The 26088-nt window shown below is 33.5% G+C and overlaps 3 protein-coding genes across 4 annotated transcripts; all 3 read right to left on the bottom strand.

The window, feature by feature from the left end:
* Window positions 1–458: 458 nt before the first annotated feature.
* LOC109003041 (metal transporter Nramp5-like) lies at window positions 459–7733 on the bottom strand. Its single transcript, XM_035690508.1, has 13 exons — window positions 7386–7733; window positions 7121–7199; window positions 6985–7025; window positions 6693–6771; window positions 6495–6599; window positions 6204–6313; window positions 3432–3613; window positions 2996–3065; window positions 2579–2752; window positions 2363–2467; window positions 1550–1681; window positions 1363–1458; window positions 459–1096 (listed from the first exon to the last, which is right to left on the bottom strand). Exons 1-13 carry the CDS (start codon window positions 7653–7655, stop codon window positions 770–772), a joined length of 1770 nt encoding a protein of 589 aa, XP_035546401.1. The 5' UTR covers window positions 7656–7733; the 3' UTR covers window positions 459–769.
* Window positions 7734–12517: 4784 nt separating this feature from the next.
* Window positions 12518–15415, bottom strand: LOC109003051 (pentatricopeptide repeat-containing protein At1g77405). Of its 2 annotated transcripts, none has more exons than XM_035690509.1 (2): window positions 13924–15415; window positions 12518–12589 (listed from the first exon to the last, which is right to left on the bottom strand). In XM_035690509.1, exon 1 carries the CDS (start codon window positions 15360–15362, stop codon window positions 14013–14015), a length of 1350 nt encoding a protein of 449 aa, XP_035546402.1. In that variant the 5' UTR covers window positions 15363–15415; the 3' UTR covers window positions 12518–12589; window positions 13924–14012. The 2 variants fall into 2 exon arrangements, with proteins under 2 accessions (XP_035546402.1, XP_018836552.1); XM_018981007.2 differs by lacking the exon at window positions 12518–12589 and adding an exon at window positions 12945–13000.
* Window positions 15416–19851: 4436 nt separating this feature from the next.
* Window positions 19852–20818, bottom strand: LOC109003043. Its single transcript, XM_018981000.2, has one exon. The coding sequence runs from the start codon at window positions 20657–20659 to the stop codon at window positions 20081–20083; it is 579 nt and encodes a 192-aa protein (XP_018836545.1). The 5' UTR covers window positions 20660–20818; the 3' UTR covers window positions 19852–20080.
* Between the last annotated feature and the right edge of the window lie 5270 nt (window positions 20819–26088).

Genomic DNA, 26088 nt, shown 5'->3' with positions numbered 1-26088 from the left:
ATTATTATTTTTTCATATAGGTCCCGTTTTTATTCACTTTTTATAAAGTGATTATACGGCGCTTGCGCATTCACAACTATAACTATCATTTATCATATATATATATATATATATATATATATATAAACTCTGAACTATGCCTGAATAAGGATGATGATGATGATGGGATTTTCGCGTGAGCAAGGGAGGGAGAAGGATGAACAAGGGAGGGAGAAGGATGTAGTTAGGCAGGAGTGTTCTATAGGGAGATAGAGGAGAAAACAGAGAGCTTCTCTCTTATAGGGTTTCTTTGCCAAGTCTATAAACTGAAATAGTGTATGAAGAAAATAAATATTTATTATTTAGTCATTTGTTTTAGACACTAATCCACTGCAACTTAAACAGTGATTACTAATAATATCATATTAACAGTATCTTTTTTTTTTTTTTCCCCCTCTCAAATAGTTATTATTCTTCGAGTAAATAAAATTACTATTGTTTTTGTCATGATGATTATAAGGTTATTGAACATTAAGTAATATTACAAGAACTTGAAAGTTCAACACGATAAACTTACAACCGAACACTACCATATATAGGAGTGGCAAAAGTCTTTTTGTTTCTTCTGGTAAGTACAAGCAGGAAGAAAGCTGTAGATGAACTGGAAGAAATTTTCAAATAGTGCAGGAAAGGGAAGCCATATCTCTCCTTCAGAAAGGCAACAGTCTGGAGATCCTAGCTACTTTGTGAATGAAGCATATGATCTTGGAATTAAATTAACTGGCCTTCTCTACTCCGGCAATGGGATGTCGGCCAAATCCTCTCTGTAAGGGATCCGGTTAAGCTCTGATCCCGGCCGGCCGCGTTCCATATTGTTTTGGGCTGCTGGGGTATCCTTGGTGGGTTCAATATATGTTATAGCAGTGTCTTTTCGGAAGGTTAGGTAGATGACTGCTAGGATGTAGATGGCCATTAGGGGGAAAACTATGAGCCCCACGAACACATTTGCAACCTTTGGTAAATGGTTGTGAAGTAGCCAACCCACAAAGCCAGTGCTCAGGTAGTATATGTTGATCCCAATGATTCCCAGCCCTAGGACCCATGAGACCACTACAATCTGCATGAATAAATATTTGTTCAGATCATCTGCTTCGACAAATGATCCACACCAACAGACGTGATTGAGGATGGCAAAATCTAATACGAAGGTCATTTTTCATAATGAAAAGCTTTGATGTTATACTTGTAAAGTTGCACTTGGAGGTTTTTGTTACATTAACCAGACATCACAAATGAGACTGAGCATATGTTGAGTTCTTGTGTGTGGTTCATCTCAATGTAATGGACAAAGATCAATTCGAAAAGAAAAAGAAAACAACTCACATATATTGAGTTCTTGTGTGGTCCCATCTTGGTGGTACTGCTACTGAATTTGAGGAGAGGGATGAGAGCAAATGGAAGCTCAAATGAGAGAATCATCTGCAAAAACAGGTTAAATTAATTGCAGTATGTATAGATTTGAGTATTGATATCAACATTTAGAAAGATAACAGTTTTAAGAGTTACAAACCGATGCTATGATGATGAGTCTGCCTGCACCTGAAGATCCACCAATAATGGAAACAACAAGACTAGGTGTAATTGCAATGCACCTAGTCATCAGGTTCCTAGTCCACTTCTTCATCTTAAGGTCCAAAAAACCCTATAAATTAAATCAAATAAAACTAAATTAAATAGCAAATTTACTCCTACAAAGAATATATATATTTAGGTACACTATTATTTTTAATTTTGATGTTGGGGAACCTCTCCAAGGCAGGACCTTTCGGACCCACCCTTGTAGAGTAAACCTTGGTCTCGTGTACTGCACCATTAGAAGTTTCCCTATACGGAACTCGTTAAATCGCTGACTTTTCACTTATGGGTGCTACCCGCATGGTGCAGGGAGGGGGTGCCCCCTCCCCGCCCCCCACCCCGCACCATGCGGGTGGGGGGGTTTTATACTCCACCCCCCGCTTTTTTTTTTAGATCCAAATTATAATATAATTTAAATCATAAATTGAAATTTATACATTTTAAAAAAATATAAACTCATTAGAGTTGTATATTAGATTGTCTTGATCTCTTAGGCCAATAATTATATAGGAAGTCAAGACAATACAATAGTCATACTTAAGCAATACGGGGTAGCCTGCCCGCCCATGGGGGGCGGGATCCCGTTGCCCACTCCTATATTCATCAGAGAGTGTGACCCCAAAAGATTGTTTGCACCCATGAGGTGTTGAACTTTGGACCTTGAAAGTAGTGATACCCCAAGACCAAAGCTTTTACCACTTGGACCAATCCCTTGGGGTTATTTAGGTACACTATTATTTAAGATCACCTGCATGATGAATTGCCCTGCATAAGTTCCTGTGATGGTGGAGCTTTGCCCTGAGGCCAGTAATGCAATGGCATAAATGGTTGAGCTTGACCGACCCAACACATTCTACATACATAAAACAACCAAACAAAAAGAGATTTTTTTGTCAAGAATTTATGCTTAATATATTGATCATATGGACTTAAAAAACAACTTCAATATTTGATGAATTTGAACCTTGAGAAGGAAAGAGGCCGAGTTAAGGTTAAGATCATTGCAACGATTTGCACTGTCATCTGTGAGGTTGTTGGCTGAGCAAACAGCACCAGATACAGAAACAACTGCAACATTGATTAGAAATGCAACAAACAATGCGAATCCGCTCTCTAGCAGGAAGTATCGACATGCATCCTGCAACAACAATGTTACACCAACCATATATTGATCATAATGCTTAACACTCCTTCTCATCAACCAAACTCTGCTCAATAAGTTGGAACCATTGCTATGATCATTGTAAATTATGATTTGTCCAAAAGATTTACTTGTTTTTGGAAAACAGATGGCAGCATCAAGTTTCTCAGATAAATTCATTCATGTATATATATATATATATGTATGTATATGTATGTATTCATCAGAGGGCCAGCTTACATTGATGCCACGGACAGAAGTGGGTATTTTTCTGGACAGCACAAGAGCTGAGTGGAGGAAGAGATTGTGCCTGTCGAATCAGAGAAAGAAATGCAATGAAAAAGATTCCTTGTATACTTGTGCAGAAAAAAGAAGAAAAAACTCCTGCAGCAGCAATCAATGGCCATGGAGATTTTTATCAAGTATTCAAAATCTAGAAGTATTAGATATACAAAGAGATTTTATAAAATAAATTTACGAACTGATATAATTTAATTTAATTTATTATGAAAAGAGTTTTATATATATCACATCATATCGCATCGGTTTGTAATGTTCATGATTTCATAAAATATTTTTGTGGACCAAACATTTTCTCTCGGTATCTCTCTCTCTCTCTCTCTCTCTCTCTCTCTATATATATATATATAAGATCACAGGAAGGAGGGGATCTTACGGCATGACGAGGGCACCCAAGAGGGCGATGGCATCGCCGGTGGCTCCTTGGCCTTTGAGTTTGGGTATAAACATTCCTTTAAGCACGTCTGCTGCTGGAGGTTTCACGTAGGCCATTTCACCAAAGAAGCAAGCAGCCATTACGAACACAAGTACTGCTATCAATAATTCCAGCTTCCTAACCTGGTCATCACTCACAATTTTTTGGAAACAAAATATTAAAAAAAGAACTCCAAATTAGGAGATTAGAACACAATCACAACATTGTAAAAAGTCTTTCTCGAATTCTTGTTTCAATTGAGGAAGTGACAAGAAATGTGTACTCTTACATAATTTATTGCTTATTTAATATTGTCTGAAATATTTATACTGATAGCAATAAATATAAGATCATCAAGTTCGCGAAAGAATTTGAAGGGACATTGATATGCCATCGAGAACATACATGCAGCTCCTCCTTAAACATTAGGACAATACAAGTATATATCTTTAGAGTAAGGGAGAGATAGACACATACATAAAGTGAGCTCCATAACATTTGTCGAGCATTTAGTGATGCTGATTGAGAAGTTCACTAGGGCAACTATAAATGTGTGGAGTCCACTTCTTGTATCTATCTCTATACCATTATAGGCATTAGAATTCAGCAAAGAACCCTAGAGAATCAAAATCCGGACAATATTGCTTCTTATTGCTACAATGAGGAATGTTATGCATCATCCACTATTCACTCTCATAGCTCATACCTATAATTTTTTCATAGGATGTGGGGTGTGAGATGGTGAATAGTGACAAATAAAAAAAATTTTCTTGCTACAATATTACTACTTATTTGACTCTCTTCCTCGCTTCTAGTTAGAGTTTAATTATGGTCATTTGCTCATTTATAATTATTAACGCATGAAAAAGAAAATAAATATAGAAGAAAGAAGCTGACAAAATATTATAGATCATAATAGAAGATAAACGTTTCATATCTTAAAAATTATAAATTGTCTGATATTAATCAAATATCAAATTATTGTTTGAGAGAGTCAACTCTACTCTTCACCCATGGAACCTGAGGAATGCATCCACTCTATCTACAGGCCGGACGCCTAGTTTTTTGTAAAGAGATTTACTACATAATCTCTACCACACTTCATATTTTTTTAAATTTTAATTTTTTTTTTGAGTTTATTCTTTTTAAATTATTTCAAATTTTTTATTCATTATTCATATAATAAATATTTGATAAAAGAAAAAAATTAAAAAAATTAAAAATAATGTAGAGTATGAAGTGTTAAAAGGTTGGGAAGATTTATTCTTTTGTAAAAGAAAAATTAATTATATTGTTTTATAATATATGAAGGTAATATAATATGAGATTCACATGAAAAAATTATTTGTTAAAAGTAAATCCTACTAGCTTGCAAACATGTCTATTATAATAGTAATAAGATAGTGAAATGAGATGAGATGAGATGAAAATTTTGTGAACAGTAATTATAAGATAGTTTGTGAATAGTAGTGAAATAGTTTGAGTTGAATATTTTTTTGGTTTTGAAAAATGAGAGAGAAAAAGTTAAATAAAAAATATTATAAAGTTAAAATATTGTAATAATATAGTTTTATAATATTATTTTTGTTTGGAATTTGAAAAAGTTGAAATTATTATTTATTTTTTATTTAAAAATTTGAAAAATATGTAATGATTAGTTTGAAAAAATTGTAACGATTAGTTTGAAAATTTTGTATTTAAATTATGTTTAGAAATAAGATGAGACAAAATAAAATAAGATTAGATAAAAATTTTATGTCTCATCTCATGCCCCAAACATGCCCTCAGCTAGTATTTTTCAAAGATAAATATATATATATTTTTATATTATGAACATAGTAAACTTCTACAATTCTACATGAATAGTGTATTTGTTGTGTGAATAAACAAGGCGACAAATAAAGGATTCCTTTACCTAAACCTTCCCACGTGTATAATATGGCCATGCAAATACAAACAAAAACCAATGATGTAGAATCAAGGCAAGGAAGTCGTGTTAGACGGGTGGTGTTACAGAAACCTCATTGAATTTTCTGTTCAGGATTCTCTCCCAGTGGTCTCAGCAAAAGTGAGACAAGTTGAGAGCATGCATGATGCATGCTGGCTGTTCATCGTTCATCATTCATCATTAAGCCACGACATTCATCACAGCTGGAAAGATGTGTGCACCCATGCATCACCACATGCCATTATTTCTGCACTTCATCGACCATCTCCTAAATGCAGAGGATCTATGTATGTCGGTAATCATTCAATTAAACTATATATATTGGATTCAGGCTTTTTAATCCTTTTACTTAAAAACGAGGTTTGTTACAACTACAAAGAGATTACATAAAATTTTTTTACAAATTGATGTAGTTTTACGTGATCCGTTAGATCTAGTATTTTACAATAAAAGTAACTTCACAATCTGACGAACTATATGGAGTCGTGCAATTTGTGAGATTACTTTTGTATAATCTATTTGTGGTTAAAGTATTCATCTTTAGAAAAAAAATGACATAATATGACAATAAAAATATTATTTTTTAAGTCATACTGTTATATGCAGTACTGACAACAATTTTTGTATCTTATTAATTAGACTGATCGACATGATTGAAGATAATAAAATTTAGAATAAAAAAGAAGTTGATATATAATTGATGAGCAAGAAAATATAATTCCAACTTTTAATGGACTAATAAATTAAATTAATTAATGTTCTTTTAAGAGAAAAAATGGAATTACCCCATATCTCTGCAGACCAAGGAGTAAGAGAGTGCTTAAACCAGTGAGCAAAACTCCAGCCCACACTGGTATGTGGAACAGTATGTTTAGTCCAAAGGCTGTCCCAATCACTGCCATAAATACAAAATTGATATCAGCCTTTCTCTCTTTCTTTTATTTAATATGTTCTGTTTTCCATTTCCGAAATGCAGATCAAAGAGACAGACACAGATGAGATCGAAGAAAAGCATAGAATCATTGACATGATTCATAAATAAACATATATCGGATAATTTCTTAAAAACATTAGACCTTCGGGTATGTCAGCAGCTATGACAGCAGCCTCAGCCAGCAACCATAGGCAATACTTCACATATTTTGGGTACTCAGCTTTGCATAATTCTGAAAGGTGTTTGCCTGAGATCGATATACACAAATAAACAACATTATCTTACTTTGCTCTCTTATTTTGGGTAGATTTCTAGAGATTTGTTTGTTTTGTAGCCTTACCTGTGCTCACACCAAGATTTGCAGCCAGGGATTGGATTATGAGTGCAAACACCAATCCAATGAGCACCACCCAGAGTAGCTGAACAAATAGCACAACCATGAATGTTGAGTTTTCTTTCCTCTTGAAAAAATGATTTTCCTATTATTACTAATTATTAGTTAGTAGGATAGCATTAAGATTCTATGCTTTGAATTAATTATCAAATGCTTTCTTGCATGTACTTAATTAGTTTTCCTGTTCTTTCTCAATCTTTCTGTGTATATGCTCCACTGTTTTTGATGTTTTATTTACCTCATATGCATGACTTGCTCCAGCTTGCAGATCAGTCTCCACTGTGACATGATACCATATATTCAAATGATGTCAACTTTTCAAATAATTAAATACATGCGCGCAGAGAGAGAGAGAGAGAGAGAGAGAGACTCACAATTGCCTGGGTCAAGATAAGCTAAAGAGACAAGGAATCCAGGACCTACATGTGATAGAAACTTTCTCCATCCAGGTTTCTGGAACATCAAAAACAATCAGAAACTATATTAATGATATTTGTACTCAATTGTTTACCCTCACAAGTTGGTAAGCTTTGAAAACATACAATAATGAGAAGCTTGTTAGAAGGTCAAAAGACCAAACTGAGAAATTTAGATGAAAAAAAACTAATGCATGCATGGAGGAGAAAGAAAAGAGAGAACCTGATGATTAGGATCTTCATCATGATCAAACTGTTTATCGTTGTTAGTAGTGATATCGGGATCGACAAAAGGTGGGACATCTCCCTCCATATCAAAGGCTGCTATGCGGTTACTCCCTCCATGACCTCTTGATGATCGAACTACATCCAGACTCCCTTGCTGCTGCTGCTGCTGCATGCTTCCCATCTCTCTCTGTTCTCTCTCTCTAGCAACTTTAGCTCCTGCAATCAAACTCTCAAACACAGCTCTTGTATTTATAATGCGTGGCATGAAAAAAAACCACCCTGGTTGGCTTCAGTGAGTGGATCCTTATATTGTCATGGTCTCAAGTGTTTTGAAATTGATTTTAAGACTCCATAAATCTTGTACTAGTATTATAAATCCCCCCCCTCCAAATTAATAGCATTAATTATACTAAATTTCCACATTGATTAATATAAAGAGCTGAAATGTTTCACAATGCAAGTGGGATATGCTGATATGAAATATTAGAATATGAATTAATATATATACTCCAAATAAATTTTAATTATATCATATATAGGCCTAGCTATTTGTATCATTATATCAATAATTTATACATGGAGTGACGAGTGCGAGTGTATTAATTTATAAAAAACGTGATAACTACTGTACGTGGTTTTGGATTGATCGAGGTCGTATTTCAACGTATTAAATTAGGAAAATTCTATAAACCATGCTTTCATCTTACTATGATGATCAAGTGACAATGTCTATCAACTTGTAAATCTTTTCTTTTAGAAAAAAAAAAAAAAAAAAAAGGATGATCAAGGATCATGATAAAAGTATTACATTTTACATAATAGGATAAGACCGAGATAGGAGCATAATTTGTAGCATCTTTGTAAAAGTGAATTTATAAATTGGAGTGGCTTGATGCAATATGTACGTTAGATCTATTTTATAATAAAATAATTTTAAGTACGTCACTATAAAAAAACTACTTATTTACGACCAGTTAATTTCAGCGAAATAATTATTTGTAACTAAAATTAGTTGTAAATAGTCTTTTAATTATAATAAATTAATCACAATAACCCGTTTTTATTGTAGTAAGTCTAACATTTTATATTATATAATGAATTTATGAGTCTACTTTGCGAGTTATAATTATCTCTTAAATAAATGGAAATAATTATCTTTTTTTTTTCTCTCTCAAAAGAGAGGAACGTATATGTGTGTGTGATCAACCGTTGGCTTTCACCTTTGGTGTGTCCATCTCTTATAGGCTGTAGGTACGTAGCTAGAACCACAAATGGCCTCAATACGATCGGTCGCCCAAAGGACACGTCACTTTCTTCGATTTTTTAATGTTTTTCGAAGCCATAAATATTTAAGAAAATCGAACCACCCCTTTTTTCTTTTTCTACATAAAATTAAACAAAAACTATATGAACAGTAGTCTTCTATATTAATTTGTGCGTTCGTACTAGAACTGGCTGGCTCTTGCTTCATATTCTTTTGTCTGTTCTGTTGCTTGGAGAGAGAGATGATGACGACGACGACCACGACGATGGGTTGTTTTATTAATTGAATTGCAAATAGATCAAACTAGTAGTGTTAGTTGAAGCCATTCATTTGGAACTTTATACTCAGAAGAAAGTCCTTTAAAGAATCATATATAGTAGTTTAGTACTCTCTCTCTCTCTCTCTCTCTCTCTCTCTATATATATATATATATATATGTATACATGACAAGAGTAGAAAGCCTGCAGGCAGAATGATCAATGCGTGTACCAACATAAACAACCATGAACCATCCATGTTAAGATTGTGTGTATGTATATATATATGTATGTATGTTTATATAAATATACACACATACATGGCAAGAGTTGAAAGCCTGCAGGCCGAATGTAAAGCGTGTAACAACATTAACAACCATCCATGTTAAGATCATTGTCATGCTTCATGCCGTTCATGATATTTCCCAGCTTGTATTTATTTCTTCATGTGTAAATTATAAGTGGAATGCAATTCATGCATATAACTACTCACTCTTGTCGCATGATCATGACCTATTTTTAAATTTCAGGTTGGTTCAGTGACTTTTACTGACTTCAGCACTATTAATTCATCCGATCGACAACTATATTTTGATTCGATTTGGGTACACAAGATCACATACATATATATAGTTCTAATAAAACAGTAAAGCGCCGTTTGGATTGAGAAACGATCTTATCTCATTTCATCATTACAACTTTCTCAAATTTCCTCACAAAATACGATAAACAATTCAACTTTTTCAAATCTCAATTCAATTTTTTCAAATCTCAAAACAATAATAATGTTAAAAAATAATATTCTACTAATATTTTATTCAACTTTTAATTTTTATCTAAAACCATCTTATCTCATCTCACTATTCAAACGGGGGCTAAATAATTCTAATAAATTGTACGACGTTCATCTTATGCTCATTATAATCTGAAAATTATTCTTCTTCTCATCAGTTTAACTTTTGAATCCATTATCTGAAATGGAAGGAAAACCACTGATCTGATCTACTGAATGATCAAATCAATTAAAAAGTATAAAAATTAGATAATTAGATCACTGAGATCTAATGGCCCTAACAGCTTAAAAAAAAAGTGTTTTCCCTTCAATGATATGGCTGTATATATGTAGTAAGTTTGATTGATTAAGCAACTCATCAATACTTTATGGGATCATCCCATCCTGCATATTGTCTCTGTTATATATGAATTAAATTAAGGACGGTATAGAGATTGGAGAGGATTAATTTTTACATTCTAATCAAACCTAATCCACTTTAAATAAATAAAATAAATATTTTAATGAATGCGCGCATGCATGCATGGATCGGAGCATCTAAATCTACAATATACTAAATAATTTTCTAAGCACAGAGCTTCACTTGCATGAGACCACGTCATCAACTATCTACCCAAATTAATATACATCATTAACTTAAATTTATATAATTAAATTTTTATTTCTAGTTTTTTTAATAAGCATTATATCAGATATATTATATATTTAATTGAATTAATAATTTTTATATGAAAATAAGAGTCTTTTATTTTTCCTAATGCAACTTACACGCACCCTCTTACGTACTTTAAATGTTTTATTTATTTATTTATTGTATAACGTCCTACGAATAGTAAATGCTTACTACTACTAGTAGACTAGCCAATGGCATGACTCTTGCATCTATCTTAATTAGTCTTCCACATGATTTGGACGTCCCAAACTTAAACGTAATTAATATTAATGCATTCATAATAATTACCACGTCATGATATATTATATTTGGAACACCATGTCAGCATACACTGTCAGCATTATTATACACCTATAACTTTTTTATAACTCATTTTATCATCAATACAGTCATGTCACTTCATTAAAAATAGGTCTTGATTTTAAATCGAACCGTCGTTCATTTCATATAGAGTTATAAATTGATTATTTCAAAGCTATAAGAATTAAATTTGGCAGTCATTGACCCTAAAAATTAAACCCCTCCATGTCAGACATTGTTTGCCGTTGATTATGGAGTATGAGTTATAGAAAAATTATAAAGCACTAGTGATTGTGTCCAAGGTATGTGGAATGAACGTGCTTCACAGTGGCAGCCATGCAACAAAAACGGGATTAATTGTGTCCTATTTTAATTCAGAATTGAATTAATATATATATATATAACTATATATGTCACCTGCAACATTAATAATACTAATTAGCATATTATATATAGTTTATGATGATCAATAAATTAAGATCCTCACCAACAGTTTGGGATAAGGATAATGAAACAAGCAAAACCATAATAATAAAATTGAGGGGCGGTTGAGTTTTTATATATAGCTAATTACCATGGATTACTACTACTTGTACGTACATCAGCAGACGTCTTTGAAAGTTAAGCATGATATATCATTATCAGTCACAATCTTAAACCAATTGACTTCTCTTTGATCCTTAGTATATCCTAATTAAGAAAAATATTCATCAAGTTCTTATTTGAACTTGAGGGTTTCTAGTGGTAAACAAAATATTTGCTAGTTTGTTCTAAATACAATGCATCTATCGTTGTTAATATGGGGAAATTTATATATTTAAATGGGTCATTTAGTCGTCACAATATATGCTCAAACGTCATTACAAGATGATTAATACTAATGTGTTATGATATGATTCGCGTAATATAGCTTAAATGGGTCATATGGGTTAGGTTTCTTGAAAAAAAATATCATGAGGGATTGTAGAATATGCTTGTTTGTTCTAAGGAGTAATTTTCTAGAGACATTTTCCAATGGAAGATGGATTTCATTAGAGGGGAGACTAGGAGGAGCCGAGGAGGTAAGAATCTCATTTTATAATGTGTTATATCCCCATGACAGTAACCCGACCCGTTCACTTCGATACCTATAAATACTACCTTTTAGATAACTTCAAAAGAATATTATTGCTATGGATTGGTATTGCATGTATAAGAAAAGTAGGAAATGAAGATAATTTGTTAATAATGCAATTGTGAGGTGGCTAGCTCTATTTGGAATTCCATTTTCAGTTTGTTGGGCTTAAGATTGGGTCCTGACTAGCAAAGCAACATGGTGGAACTTTTGGCATGTTGGAAATAGAGGACTAGTCGTCAAAAGTGTGGATTTAGTTGAAGATGCTTCAAGGATTTCTTTTCCAAAAACCTTTTATCATTGGATGAATGCTAGTTTGGTGTGTTTTTTTTTTTTTTTTTTCTTCTTTGACTTCTTTACTCTTTTTATGCTTTTTATTAGGCGTTTCTCTTGTATATGTTCGGAAACACCGTATTTGATGGACCGTATTTGATGAACTCGAGCCAGTTGAAAAACAGATCCAAATAAGACATGGTAGTGGTATAAACTTGAGCTTTTTCTCCTATGTAGTCTGCAAAAATCATACGTGGAATGATAGAGACTAGAAGAACTCATCAACATTTATGCATTCGATGCCCCAAATAATCATACAAAGATTGGCCCAAGTGGTGAAGGCCTTGGTCTTGGGGTATCACTCCCTTCAAGATCCAAAGTTCAACATCTCATAGGTGCAAACAATCGGACTATATCTCTTGGTAAAAAGTCAACAATTTAACCAGTTCCGTGTAGGAAAACTTCAGAAGGTGCGGTGCACGGAATTGAGGTTTACTCTGCAGGTGTGGGTCCGAAGGGCCCTGCCTTGGAGAGGTTCCCAGACATAAAAAAATAAAAAATAAAAAAATCATACAAAGATTGGCTAATTTTTAAAAGTATCGAAGCTGCAGCTAGACTCCAGTAAGTATTCTTGATGTTTTTTTAGTACAGAAGAAACAGTAAGTGCATTTAAGTACTTACGAATTACATAGATAGATTAAACAGTATTTGCTACCTTGTCTTCATAAGACAAACTCACTCTCTGATATGACATTATAAATGTCAATAAGAACAAGAAAATCAAAATAAATAAGCTCATTCTCTACAACTTGCTAATAGATGTAAACTTCAGATCAGATGAGTTGAATCCGGCAGCTCAATAAACTTCTCCCCCCACCCCAACACATTATCCTTCCCCCTTGAAATCAAAATGTTTCAAAGGCATGGTAAATGTTGCTGTATCAAATAGAAACAGAGAAACTTTTAGGTAGAGTGCAATAACTAATGTTATGAAAAGTGCTAATCAGATTCAAAGTTCCCTAGTCAAGGTCAATAGGGAAAGCCTGGTAGGGAAAAAGCCACTTGGTTGATATATAATTTAAGAAAAACTCTACGTGCAGTCACTTTTACATATTCTTTGTGCACTTTACTAATGTGATTGGTTGCATCACTTTTTTTTAATATAAAATAACTGATTTGGCCAATCACATCAATAGAGTGCGCAATGAGTACGCAAAAGTGATTATATATAACAGAACTCATAATTTAAAGTTTCTGGTTGGTAAAGTACATGCTCATAGAGTGAAGCAAATTTTTTTCTTTTAGTCTAAATGGAAGTTGGATATATTTTCCTTTATCTCCTGCATATGTGAAATGTTGCATTCTCCTAAGCCGCAAAGAATTTTTTATATCTTGCCGCCATCACATATTTTTTTATAACTATCAATGAAGATTCTTGACTTCCTATGTACCAGCATCAGAAAAACCGAATGACTCCACTGTAGAATGAAAATAGAGTTCTACCATCTAAATTTGTCATAAACATGCATTCAAGAAAAGCTATTAAACCATTTTGTAATTCAAATGCAACAAGAATCATTATAAAATATGTGGGAACAATGACAGTGCTCTCTTTCATTTTCATTCCTCAACTAATGAAAATTTATTAACTTGACAGCATTGGGGAATGGACAGGATCACTGTTTTGGAACAAAATATCACATATATGACAGGCATCAGTGAAGACAATACTAAGCCTAGTAAACAATTAAAATAGGTACACATTAAATTGCAGTTTGAAAAAATTGAAAGTAGTAATCCATACCAACAAAGATTAGACTAAAAAAGCAATGATGTAATAATAATAGAGTAATTCTCACCTGCAGAATGCCAATATATGCCCTCCAAAATTCTTCTTATTATACAAAAATTTTCATATGGCTGACCACAAGCAAGTTTCTCCTCTATATCAAACTTCAGCATCAGTCAAATATCCTTTACGGGTCATGATTGGTTTTCCCTTCATTACTTGCCTATATCTCTTAACTACACCGTCTTTTATTCTCTTATGCAATTCATCATCAAGCAAGTTGGCCTCTTCCGAAAAGCTCAATGCTTGACATACCAGTTTGTAAGTATACTCTCTAGGTATCGAGCCTCCATCAACCAACTCAGCAAGAAAATCCCGGGCCTCACGAACCCTTCCTGCTTCACACAGAGCATGTATTATTGGGGTATACAAACTGGAAGTGGGTGTTCCATGATTCATTTCTTGCATCTTCCTCAAAATCTCAACAGCCTTATCAATCTCATTGACTGTACTATAATATCTAACAAAAGAACCATAAGTAACTCGGTTGGGAACACACCCCCTTCTGTTCATATCTTCAAATAACTCCAAAGCCCTCGCAATCCGGTTGGTTTTGCAACAGCCATCAATCAAAGAATTGTAAGTCACAACGTCAGGAACAAAGCCCTTAAATAGCATAATGCGAAACAAATGATTTGCTTCCCACATCCTCCTCCTGATAGCTTTCCTACAACCAGTTTGCAAGCTATATTTACAATACGAACTAATGAGTACCGTGTACGTATATGTATCAGGTGGGCATCTAAACCCCGGCAATTCCATCTGCTCCAACAGAAACCTTGCCTTCCTGAACTTCCCTACCCTACAAAGAGCATAAATAATCGTATTATAGGCATAAACATCCGGTTTACAATGAAACTGCTTCATCCTATAAAATGCAGCCAATGCTTCATTAACCAACCCCTCCTCTCCTAGAACTTTGATCAAACGGGTAACGGTAGCAGTGGTCACGAGCTCGCCACTCCCTCTCCTCGACATTTCCCACAAAAAATCCCAAAGAGCTTTCAATCTATTCCCTTTGGCCAACACGCAGGCCATCTCCCTGCAAGTTATCTCATTGTGGGCAAACCCAAAATGGGCCTCAACCCAAGAATAGAACTCCATTGCTTTGTCCAATCCCAACCTCACTTTCTGGGGGTCTCTGTAAGCGGCAGGGCCAAGAACCAAAACATTGCGCCGTAACTTATCGGACTCCACTTTGAGGTTTCGCTGTTTCAAAGGTGCGCGGTGTCGGAAGCCGCTTTGGCGGCCAATGGAGCGAGGGGATTGGAAGAAGACCCTTGGTATGGACCTCAAGACTTCGGAAACTGACTCTACGGTCCATACAGATTGACCGGCTGTGGCTGAGGCAGCGAGCCGAGCGTCAAAGGGTCGGTTCTGGATTATAGCCGCCAATACCTGGTCCACAAGGGAAGTGCGATTGCGGTGTGTAGGCCTCGACGTGATCATCTCTATGGAAAATTAACGATACCGTTGGTTTTATTTATGCCTTTTCAGGGAGAAAAATTCTGGTATTCATCACTACTCTACATAATTTTTTATTTTTTCTGTGATATATAAATAATGAATAGAATAACTCAATTAATTTAAGATGAATAAAACCAAAATTTAAAATAAAAAACAAGTTCTTTCACAAAAAGAGATCTTTTAGCTCATCTCACGAAGTAAATTTATTCTCAAACTTACATTACATTATAAAATTATTTTTATTATAAAATAGATATAAAATATCTTATCAATTTATATTAATTTGTGAATTTTTTTTGTAAAATTTTGATTGTAGTATTTCTCTTTAAAAGAATAAAATATTTGACTGACTAAGTGATATCACATGAGTCAAAAATGATTTGGATAATTTTAGGGTGTCTAAATCATGCACTTTTTTTTTTTTTTAAAGAAAATGGATAAATCTGAAATTTATATATATAAAAAAAAAAACCCTCTTATTTTCATGAAGAAAAATTTTACTCATCATTCTTACAAATCATATCACACACCACACATAATTTTTAATTTTTAACTTTTTTTCTTTTACCAAATATGTTGCATATGAATGATGAGTAGAAGAACTCAGTTAATTTAAGAAGATTAAAATAAAAAAATAAAATAAAAATAAAAATATGTGTGATATGTGGTTTGTGAAGATGATAAGTAAAAATCTTTCATAAAATACACTAAGTTCAGACACTATACAGCTATACGTAACATTGTTCTTACAACAATACACAGAATAATTTTCACATTGGTTGTTTTTTGACCATATAAGTAGCACAGACCCTCCATTTGGAAGGTTTCTAGCCGTCGATCTTCAATCGTCGACTATATCTTTACTAACTACGACTCGGCCAACTGCATCTCAAGACACTTGTTGGATATCAACAAATTAATATCTCTTATAATCCCCTCCTTAATTAGGTTAATTAATACTCATTTAATCTTGGGATTTTATACACTTTAAGCAAAAACATCATTGGGTTATGTGAGGGGAGTAATCTCCAAGGCCGGGCTAGGGAGAGTAGGCCCAGTCCATAAGGGCCAAGAGTCTCAGGGCTCGAGGATAAGGATTGGGCCAGGTCGGCCCAGGGGGCTCGGGAAGGGAAGCAGTCATGCATGCTGACTAAAGGATGGAAGATAAGATTGTTTGACACCACTAATGGTCGAGACATTCAGGAATAGTTCCTATCCTTGGACCTTGCATCCGGACAGGTCAAAAGAATGGACACACCTAACCGAAGCCACGCCGCATTTAATGGAATGGAAACAGGCACGCCACAACAAGGAGTCATGCCACATTTAATACATCTCGGGGCTGGGCACGCCATGACGTGCCTCCTGGGATATCAGTGATAGCCGCAATCAGGTAAGATAAGTCTATTACGCAGCAGAGACATCCAATCCCAGTACAGAGCAGCAGACCCATCATCCCCTTCCCAAGGCTTATCCCGACTAGGTATATATACTCCCTCCCTCAGCTAGGGGAGGGGTTCAAACACTTTGACACTTCAATTCATTATTCTTATAAGGAACTCACATTGATTTTAGCATCGAAGGTGTCCCCTATCACCTCGAAACTCTTATTTCTCTCTAGCTACAGGTGAACGGATTGAGCCTCCGTAAAGTATCTCGGGTTGCGAAACACAACATCAACATGTTAATAAGGTGGTTTATTATTAAATTTAACAACAACATTTTAGAAAAAAAAAATCATTTTGATTCAAAATTCAAGGAGTTTTTTTTTTTTTTTCCAAAACTGAAAAATCCAAGACCAAATGAGTATTTACCCTAGTAAGTTCATATCCAAATGCATTATATTGCAACTCATTTATGCTGTTATTATTATTATTATTATTATGGCATAGTATTTATATATCATAGTATTATATATACCAAGAATTAACTAACAACAGCACCCTAGAATTTGTTGTGATAAAAAAAAAAAAAAAAGATTTTATAAGTTTTAAATTGAGTTGAATATTTTTTCATGGTCATAAGTTTGATTATATTTGTCATACTTCTCATGAGGTAAATCTAGAGAGAATTGCCATGCATGCTTAATTCGGACCTCCTCATGAAAAAATAAGAATGAGTTGAATAATTGAATCTTTATAAAACTACATGTATTTGAAGGATGATAAGAGAGGTGTTTAAGGTACGATCCTTGTAGGTGGGAAAGGAAAATTACTATTATATATGTAGTTTTCTATTTTCTGATAAAAATATTTAGAAAAATTTTGGTTGAAATATTTATTAATTTTCTTATTGTTTGATATTCCATTGACTATAGCCGATGCAATGCCCGGATTGGTGGGGCCAATGGGCTACAAAATCTCACATTAATTCAGGGAGAATTTGGATGTGCAAAGAACTTTTTGGATCTCCAAAGATAATGATGATAATGACAAATAAATAAAAATATAGAAAATAATTCTCATATTTCTATTATTTTATTGCATGCTCTGTTAAATTTATTAAATCAAATAAATTAAGCACAGTTGATCATGGAATTGCATGTAGGATTTCATTACCATTTGTTTGACTTGGGTTATAACAATCACTGACTAAACTTGTGATGAGTGGCACAATGTTAAGTGCTATTTAGTGAGTGAGTTGAGATGAAAGTTAAAAATTAAATAAATTATTATTAGAATATTTTTTTAATATTATGATTATTTTAAAATTAAAAAAAATTAAATTATTTATTATATTTTATGTGAAAATTTAAAAAAATTATAATGATAAAATAAAATATTTTTTATATCCGAATCGGGACTTAGGGCAGGTTTGGGACACAAGACAAAACATAAAATTTTTATCTCATCTCATCTCATCATTACACATTTTTTAAATCCTCATACAAAATATAATAAATAATTTAACTTTTTTAAATTCTAATACATCTTTTTCAAATTTCAAAATAATAATAATATTAAAATATAATATTTTAAACTTAAAAATAAAATACAAAATTCTCATATCACCTCTCAAATCTGTCCTAATGTTCACCACGCAAGAAACAAGACATTTTATGTAATTTTAAACATACATGTCTGAAAAGTCAAAAGGACAAAATAAGAAGCGTAGATTTTGGACTAAAATTGCCTGTTAAACTGATATATATAACCTAACACGAAAATCATGGGCTCAACTTTTTCGAAATTTGAAAGAGATTGACACTCATTTTCCAAATATAAAGACAAAAACTACATATAGCCAACATGATTGGTGTTGATACAGTTTCTCGACTCCCCCCAACAAGATATTAGACTTTCTCCTTTCTGATTGTTATGAACTCCTTCCCGGTGATACACTGAACATTCTATTTGGGGTTTAGATGGAAACGGTTGCATAAGGTTATAGACATCCTTAAATGGCTCCTGTATTCTAGACAGGAGTTACCATCGCCATCTTTGTTTTCCATGCTTCTGGTCAGTCGGATCTGTTTATGTATGTATTCATTTAATGTGTCATCAGGTTATTTCTACATTAAATGTGCCTTCCTTATTTATCTGTCTCACTTGTTAAAGAACAAGCTATGAGTCGTTGGACTGTAAACTTCCCCTTCTCTACCTAGTTCTCATTTGGGGAAGATTCCACAATGAAAGGCCTCTCCTTACTATGGGTATTTCAGGATGAGTAATGTTACTCATTATCTCAAATTCTATCATCATTCCATCATTTTATGATGTGACATTAGGTAGTTAGAAATTATTTATTTCATTTCATTTGTAAACCTATCATTTAATGTCACATCATGAAATGATGGAAGGATGATGGGAGTTAGGATGATAAATAGATTTTTTTCTTTCAAGATACAAATCCTTTTAGTGGGCACTTTGGGACGAGGTTTCTTGTCGGTGAATGCATACTACTAGCAAGTACTTTTGGGGGGAGGTTCACTCACGGCGAGCACTTCTTTGAATATGTACTTTGGCGGCCTACTGTTGCCCGAAGCACTCTTGGTTTTGGCCCCAAGAGATAGGTTTGGTTTAGTTAGGCTTAGCTCTCGTTTGGAATTTAGACTTCAATCTAATTTTAAATTAAGTTTAACATTCAAACATCAAACTGTCAAATTATTAAACTCATCTCAACTCAAAACTTCTTTATATATAGGACTTACAATTTTTTTAACTTAATACTTCTTTATACGTGAGACTCACAATCTTTTTCAATTTCTCATAAATACATATAAACTCATTTTAACATCCAAACACATATAAACTCATCTTAAATAGACTTTACAAAACTTACTTCAACATCTAAACTCACTATTATTCATAAAAAACTCAAATCATCTCAACTCAACTCAATATCTAATAGAACCTTAAACGATACATTTTCCCTCCAACAATTGGTTTGATGATAAAAGACGTTTATTTACGAGTAGTTTGTTGGATGAGACATAACGAGTTCGATATTCCATATGACATAGATGTTAATGCCCAATTCCATCTCTCACTGTTAACCTAAAATTTAAAATGACATATTATATTATATTTAAAATATAAACTATAAAATTACTTAAAATATATCATAAAAAAAATCTAAAAAGAGTAACATTTGCATCAAAATTAAAAATATGTATATATTATATATTATGAGCTCTTTATACGATTTTACTATGCGACCAAAAAAAAAAGTCCACACAATCAAAGCCCCAACGGCGTCATTCAGAAAAGTCCGAACCCGGCCCACTCGGCATCACCCACGGGTCGGGGCGACGAAGGGTACGACGACGAAAAGGACGACGTCGACGGAGATTCAGAGAATGGCGAGAGCGACTTCCGGCTTGACACGGACCACCGGGCCAGCGTCTCGAGATCAGAGCTGTAGTCTGGTTCGGAAGCGGGTCCGGGCTTCTGGAGCCTCTGTTTTCCCGGTTTGCTCCTCTTTAGAAAAGACGACAGGAAGCATCCAGGCGAAACCACTTCGGGCCTAACCAGGGCGGTGGTTTGTCGGTCGAACCTCCAGCGCTCAGACCGGGTCCTTGGTGACGACCGGAAAGAGCGGACCCGGGACGGGGACTCCAACGGAGGTACAAAGTAAACCGACCCAGACGACGGCGGTGGCCGAAGCTTCTGCTGTGGCGTGGGAAGTACTGTACGGTGATAGTTACGAGGCTGCGGCAGAGGCGGCGGAGATAACACCACCGGCTGTTTTTGCTGGTGCTGGAGCTTTGGAACACCGGGCTTGATCTCCCACTTGAATGGCACTGCTCCTGGTTTCGTGAAAGACTCATCTACAGTCATTTTTCTTTCCCAATAAAAAGAAACTCTCAGTTAACAGAACTAATATAAACCTGAACGTGTAGCTTTAGCATGCATGCATGATGAAGATTTAGTACTCTTGCTGCTTTGATCAGGCTGTTGGCATTCTTTAACTGCAGCCCGAAGTGTCTGAAATATATATAGGTGTGGAGAGGATGAAGAAAATGAATGCATGGAGGGTGGTCATGGCGAGATTGGAGGCAAGAAGTAGGGGTTGGTGGGCCAAGAGAGAGAGAGACAGTTGATGGGTTCGAGTCATGCGCTTTGACTTTTTGGGTTAGAAAATGCCAAAGAATTCAGGACTCAATGATGCAACGGAGATCAAAGCAATGGAACGAAAAACGAGGAACTAAAATGTTGTCTTTGTGTAGTGGAAGATTCAAATCATCGTCTTTTTAGAGGTCTGTGAAAGAAGATTGTGATGAGAAAACATGAGACCCGTCACCTGCATCGGTTACATAGAAATTTAGAAGTGGATTGAATTTAGATATAAGTTGAGAAGAATTTAGATAATTTATAAATAGTAGAATAAAAATTAAATTATTTATTATATTTTGTGTAGAAATTTGAAAAAGTTATTTTAAAATTTAAAAAAATTAAATTATTTATTATATTTTATGTAAAAATTTGAAAAAATTGTAATAATGAGATGAGATGAAATGAGTTGAGATAGATTGGATGAGTTACGAATACAAACGAGACCTTAGAATAGAGCAGTGGCTTCGTGTGCATTCACGTTCTATTTGGATAGTAAGATGATGTTAAATATTTTATAAATAATAATAATAATTAATAATAAAATAATAATAATAAATAATAGTTGAGTATTACTAAAAAAAAAAAAAATACTTCACTATTCAAAATAGCCTTTAAAGTAATACTATTATTCGGAAGAAAAATCTTATTTGGAACATGACATGGCCCCCCATATAGTTGATTGATTATGATTGTTCAGTAAAAAGTTCCCACTAATCTCTCTTGGGAATGAGTTTCCTACTTTGAATAATTTAAAATAAAATTCCCTTAATTCGATCGATAGTCTCAAAAATGTGAATGTAAAATTTCGAGCGCATCCGTTTTACAAGAACGTGAAAGTAGAATTTCGAGCCCCAAGCATCCGTTTTATACAACTCACCCTAATACGATTATGCCATCCCCTTGAGGTTTAATGGCCTCCATATAGTTTATATGTCATGTTAAAATATTTATAAGTCAATGTCAATGATATAGAAGTTATGTGATTTACAATTAAACTTGTTCCACACTAACACTATTAATTTACTCGTTTGTACAACATTACAAATATGTAATATTGTTTTGAGAAATGCTACATAGAAATCTTATACTATACACTTTTATTTAATCAATATGTGATCTGTTATTCTATTTGAACACAGTGACATGCATATTTAAACATTAAGATAGAATGATAAAAATGATAAATCACATATTAATTAAGTGAAATTGTGTGATGTAAAGCTTCCATATAGATATTTTATTTTTTCCGTTTGTTTTACTTAAATCATTAGTATTTGTATTAAGTTAGCATGCGTTTATCACATATATTGAAACTAATAAGACTCATTTGGATAGTGAGATGAGATGAGATGATTTTAGATGAATTAAATAAAATATTATTTTTTAATATTATTAATATTTTAAAATTTAAAAAAATTAAATTATTTATTATATTTTGTATAAAAGTTTAAAAAATTATAATAATAAAATTAGATAAATTGAAATGATTTATATTCTCAAACGACACCTAGATGAAAAACATGAGAAATGGATGCCCGACCTCATTCACCCTTTTTTGGGTATTTAAAAAAAAAAAAAAAGAAGAGGTATTGTTTAATGCTTGAAATGTGAATAATTATTTTAGGACTCTTATTTTGTCGTACTAGCTGTCACACTAATTAATCCCATTAAATTTCCTGACAGTGAACGTGATAATCATTAATTAAAGAAAAGTTTTGAATCATAATTAATTATCAGAAATAAATTAAATAATTTGAATAAAATTTGGCTCCTAAATCAAACTCAACTTGTGCTTTTCTTTCTTGTCCTTTTTTCAAGGCCAAACTGTGATTAAATTAATCCGCAATCTAAGGATGAATATTTGAATCAATTTAAGTTGTGGGTTCATGATACTGACGTGAACGACTACTCCAACTATAAACTTATATATATATATATATATATATATATATATATATAATTTTCTTGCCATCATGCAGAGTGTGACAAAAAATGGGAAACCTTATCATTTTTCTCGAATAAATACTACTACTTGTAGATGATGCAATTAGAAGTTATTAAGTTTTAGCATGCTTGTTAAAGTTAAACGCTCGATCTTTTATTTTCATGAATACAAGTAGTTTCAATGCCTAACACAAAACATAGACTGCGTTCTTGAATAATTGATTATGGCATGACACTGCCTCTTTAGACGTGAGAAGGTTTTGTGGATTTGAAAAGTAGCGCCCAAGCAAATTAGCTTAAGATTAGTTCCTTTTTTGGGAGATTGGGCTGTTTCCATCTTCTGAACTTCATGTCAATGCAAGGTAAATGTATGTTGTCTCGAGGATGGTTTCCGATATTTTTATTATTATTATTTAGTAATTAAAGAAGTTTTTTTTTATGATATTATATATATATATTTTTAAAATATTTAATGGTATAAAAAAAAAAATTATTAGGTGTCTTGAAGTACATGAAGGATTTGGTACTTTTTATTTTTATTTTTTATTTTTATTTTTTATGGAAAAGGATTTGGTACTCTTATCCTATTACTAGATGCATGTAATTAATATTTTAATTGACATGACATCTTATAATATGATTGGAGAACAACGTTTTTACTCTTCAAGAGCACAAAATAATTACTCCTCACCCTATAGTTACTCGAGATTTTTTTTTTTTTTTTCATTTTTGAATGTCATGGAACTCACCAAGATAAGATCCTCAAGACCAAACCCAGGATGTTTAAGTTTAGAAAAATTCAATTTGCAAGTCATGTTCTCCATACTGTTGACTAACTATAGGGTCAATGTGTCCAATCTCGAGGAAGGCGTATTTCATGATTTAGTGACCCCTTTAGACCTAAACTTCGTCTATGATGCGACAAGAGGGCATTCGCTCAAGACTTAATGCAATCTACAAGAGAAAATAGAGCTTAAGACATGCAAAGTCGAGTGACAGGTCATTACGATTTCAATCTTATTCCAAAAGATCAGTTACATAAAAAAAATTAGATTACCGTGGTCACAGGTAAAGCCTATATTGAATAGTGGTTGAGCGTAACCACTAATATCATCGAAGTTCAATTTCAGTGCTTGAACAACCTTGGCCGAGACAATAATTGTTGCACAACTTGGGAAAGAATCGGGTTTAAAAAAAAAACCAGGTTCAACCCATAATCCAAGTTTTAGAAAATCTAGATTTATCCAGATTTCGGCCCTGGTCTGACTCAGGCTAACTCGGTCTAGATTCCGGCCCAGGTTTGAAACCTGGGTTTTGGTCTCAGTATACCCGAGTTTTCAGGTCGAAATTTGGATAAACAGTCCTACTTCCAATCTCAAACATTAAGAAGATATATTTATTGCAACTTCATACGCTTTCATGCCCAAGAACAACACTTTTTTACATTGATTAGTTATGGCAGGTTTGGGGGGTGATATGAGAATTTTATGTTTTGTTTTAATGTTTAAAATATTATGTTTTGGTATTATTATTGTATTGGGATTTGAAAAAGTTGAATTGAAATTTGAAAAAGTTGAATTGTTTATTATATTTTGTATGGAGATTTGAAAAAAGTGTAATTATGAGATGAGATGAGATGAGAATTTTGTATCTCATCCCACCCCCAAACCTGCCCTTAGTCTAGTCAGGGTATTATTAAGTTTCATACCAAATCCATTCAAATAGGACATAAAACAAATTAATTACATATAATAAAGAATCTTGTAAATTTGGAATAAGTTTTCATAGTGCAACTCGGGGCATTATATACAATTGAATATAAGTGGTGTGGCACTCTCAATGTATTTCACTAAATGAAACTAAGAAAACATACTTTACAAATACGCCTTAGCTTCTTCAATCATTGAGTCTGCCTCATTAAGAATTATGATCTTGTATGGTGGACATGGATAAACCATGAAGTATCATACAGAAAATGAGGCATATATAGAAGAAAATGTAGACCAAACTGGGAATAGCAACATTTACAATATTAGGCACACCCTTGATGCAGACCAAAACCTACAGCCATAACAAAAAAATCTTTGATGTCGTTACTGTAAGAAAAATGAGTATTTATAACCATTTACAACAAAAATGACTATTTATGACGAGAATGGACTTATTTTAACTAGAAATATTCATTTTAGTATGAAATAACTGACAATAAATAAATAGTTTTTTTGTAATTTTTGAATGACAAGTAAGGTTTGGGACTATTTCTATCCTAGGTGCCGTTTGGTTAGTGAGTTGAGATTAGTTGAGTTGAGATGAAAGTTATTATTGTTAGAATATTATTTTTTAATATTAGTATTGTTTAGAGATTTGAAAAAGTTGAATTATTTATTATATTTTATGTGAAAATTTAAAAATGTTGTAATGATGAAATAAGATGAGATGAAACACTTTCGCTATCCAAAAAGGGCCTAGTGTTCTAGCTATTGACAACTGGCGTAATTATCTCCAAGATTGTGCTCTACTATCCAGACTCCACATTTGTCTATATTGTTAGCTATACAGAATAGACTAGGATCCCTGTAATTGTTAGTTTGTATCTAGGTAGTTATTGTTTTTCTAGATTAGTCTATCATGATCCTAAACGTTAGGATCTGACTTTCGTACAATGGCCATTTAATGCATTCGTTTAGAAGAGAAAAGTATCAAAACCTCTTTTTGCTTTGGTATCAAAGCTTGGCTCATCTCTCCTGTACCATATCATCAGAACCCGAATCCTCATATTCTTTGCACCATGACTAATGACAAACCTGAATCATCTACACCATAATCATCCTCTGTACCAGTTATATATGTTCAATCAGAAAACTTTGGTTTCATAGCCAGCGTTGTTCTTACTGAAGTCAACTATGATTTATGGTCCCAAATCATGGAAATGCAAATTGCAGGACGTGAGAAGCTTGAGTACATTATGGGCAAAACATCCCCTTCGTAGGCTACTGATGCTTTATATGCGAAGTGGTATGCCGAAAATCAAAAGGTAAAGGGATGGTTGCTGACTACTATGTTGCCAAAGATTTTGAAGCAATATATTCGATTGCGCACCACATGTGAAATCTGGAATGCTCTTACTAAAGATTTCTAGGATGGGTCATATAAATCGCAACTCTTTGCACTGAATCAATGAGCCTTTTCTACCAAACAGGTTGGTCACC

This window comes from Juglans regia, chromosome 6, assembly GCF_001411555.2.
Source record: "Juglans regia cultivar Chandler chromosome 6, Walnut 2.0, whole genome shotgun sequence".
NCBI lineage: Eukaryota > Viridiplantae > Streptophyta > Magnoliopsida > Fagales > Juglandaceae > Juglans > Juglans regia.
This window is presented reverse-complemented; position numbering and strand designations above follow the sequence as displayed.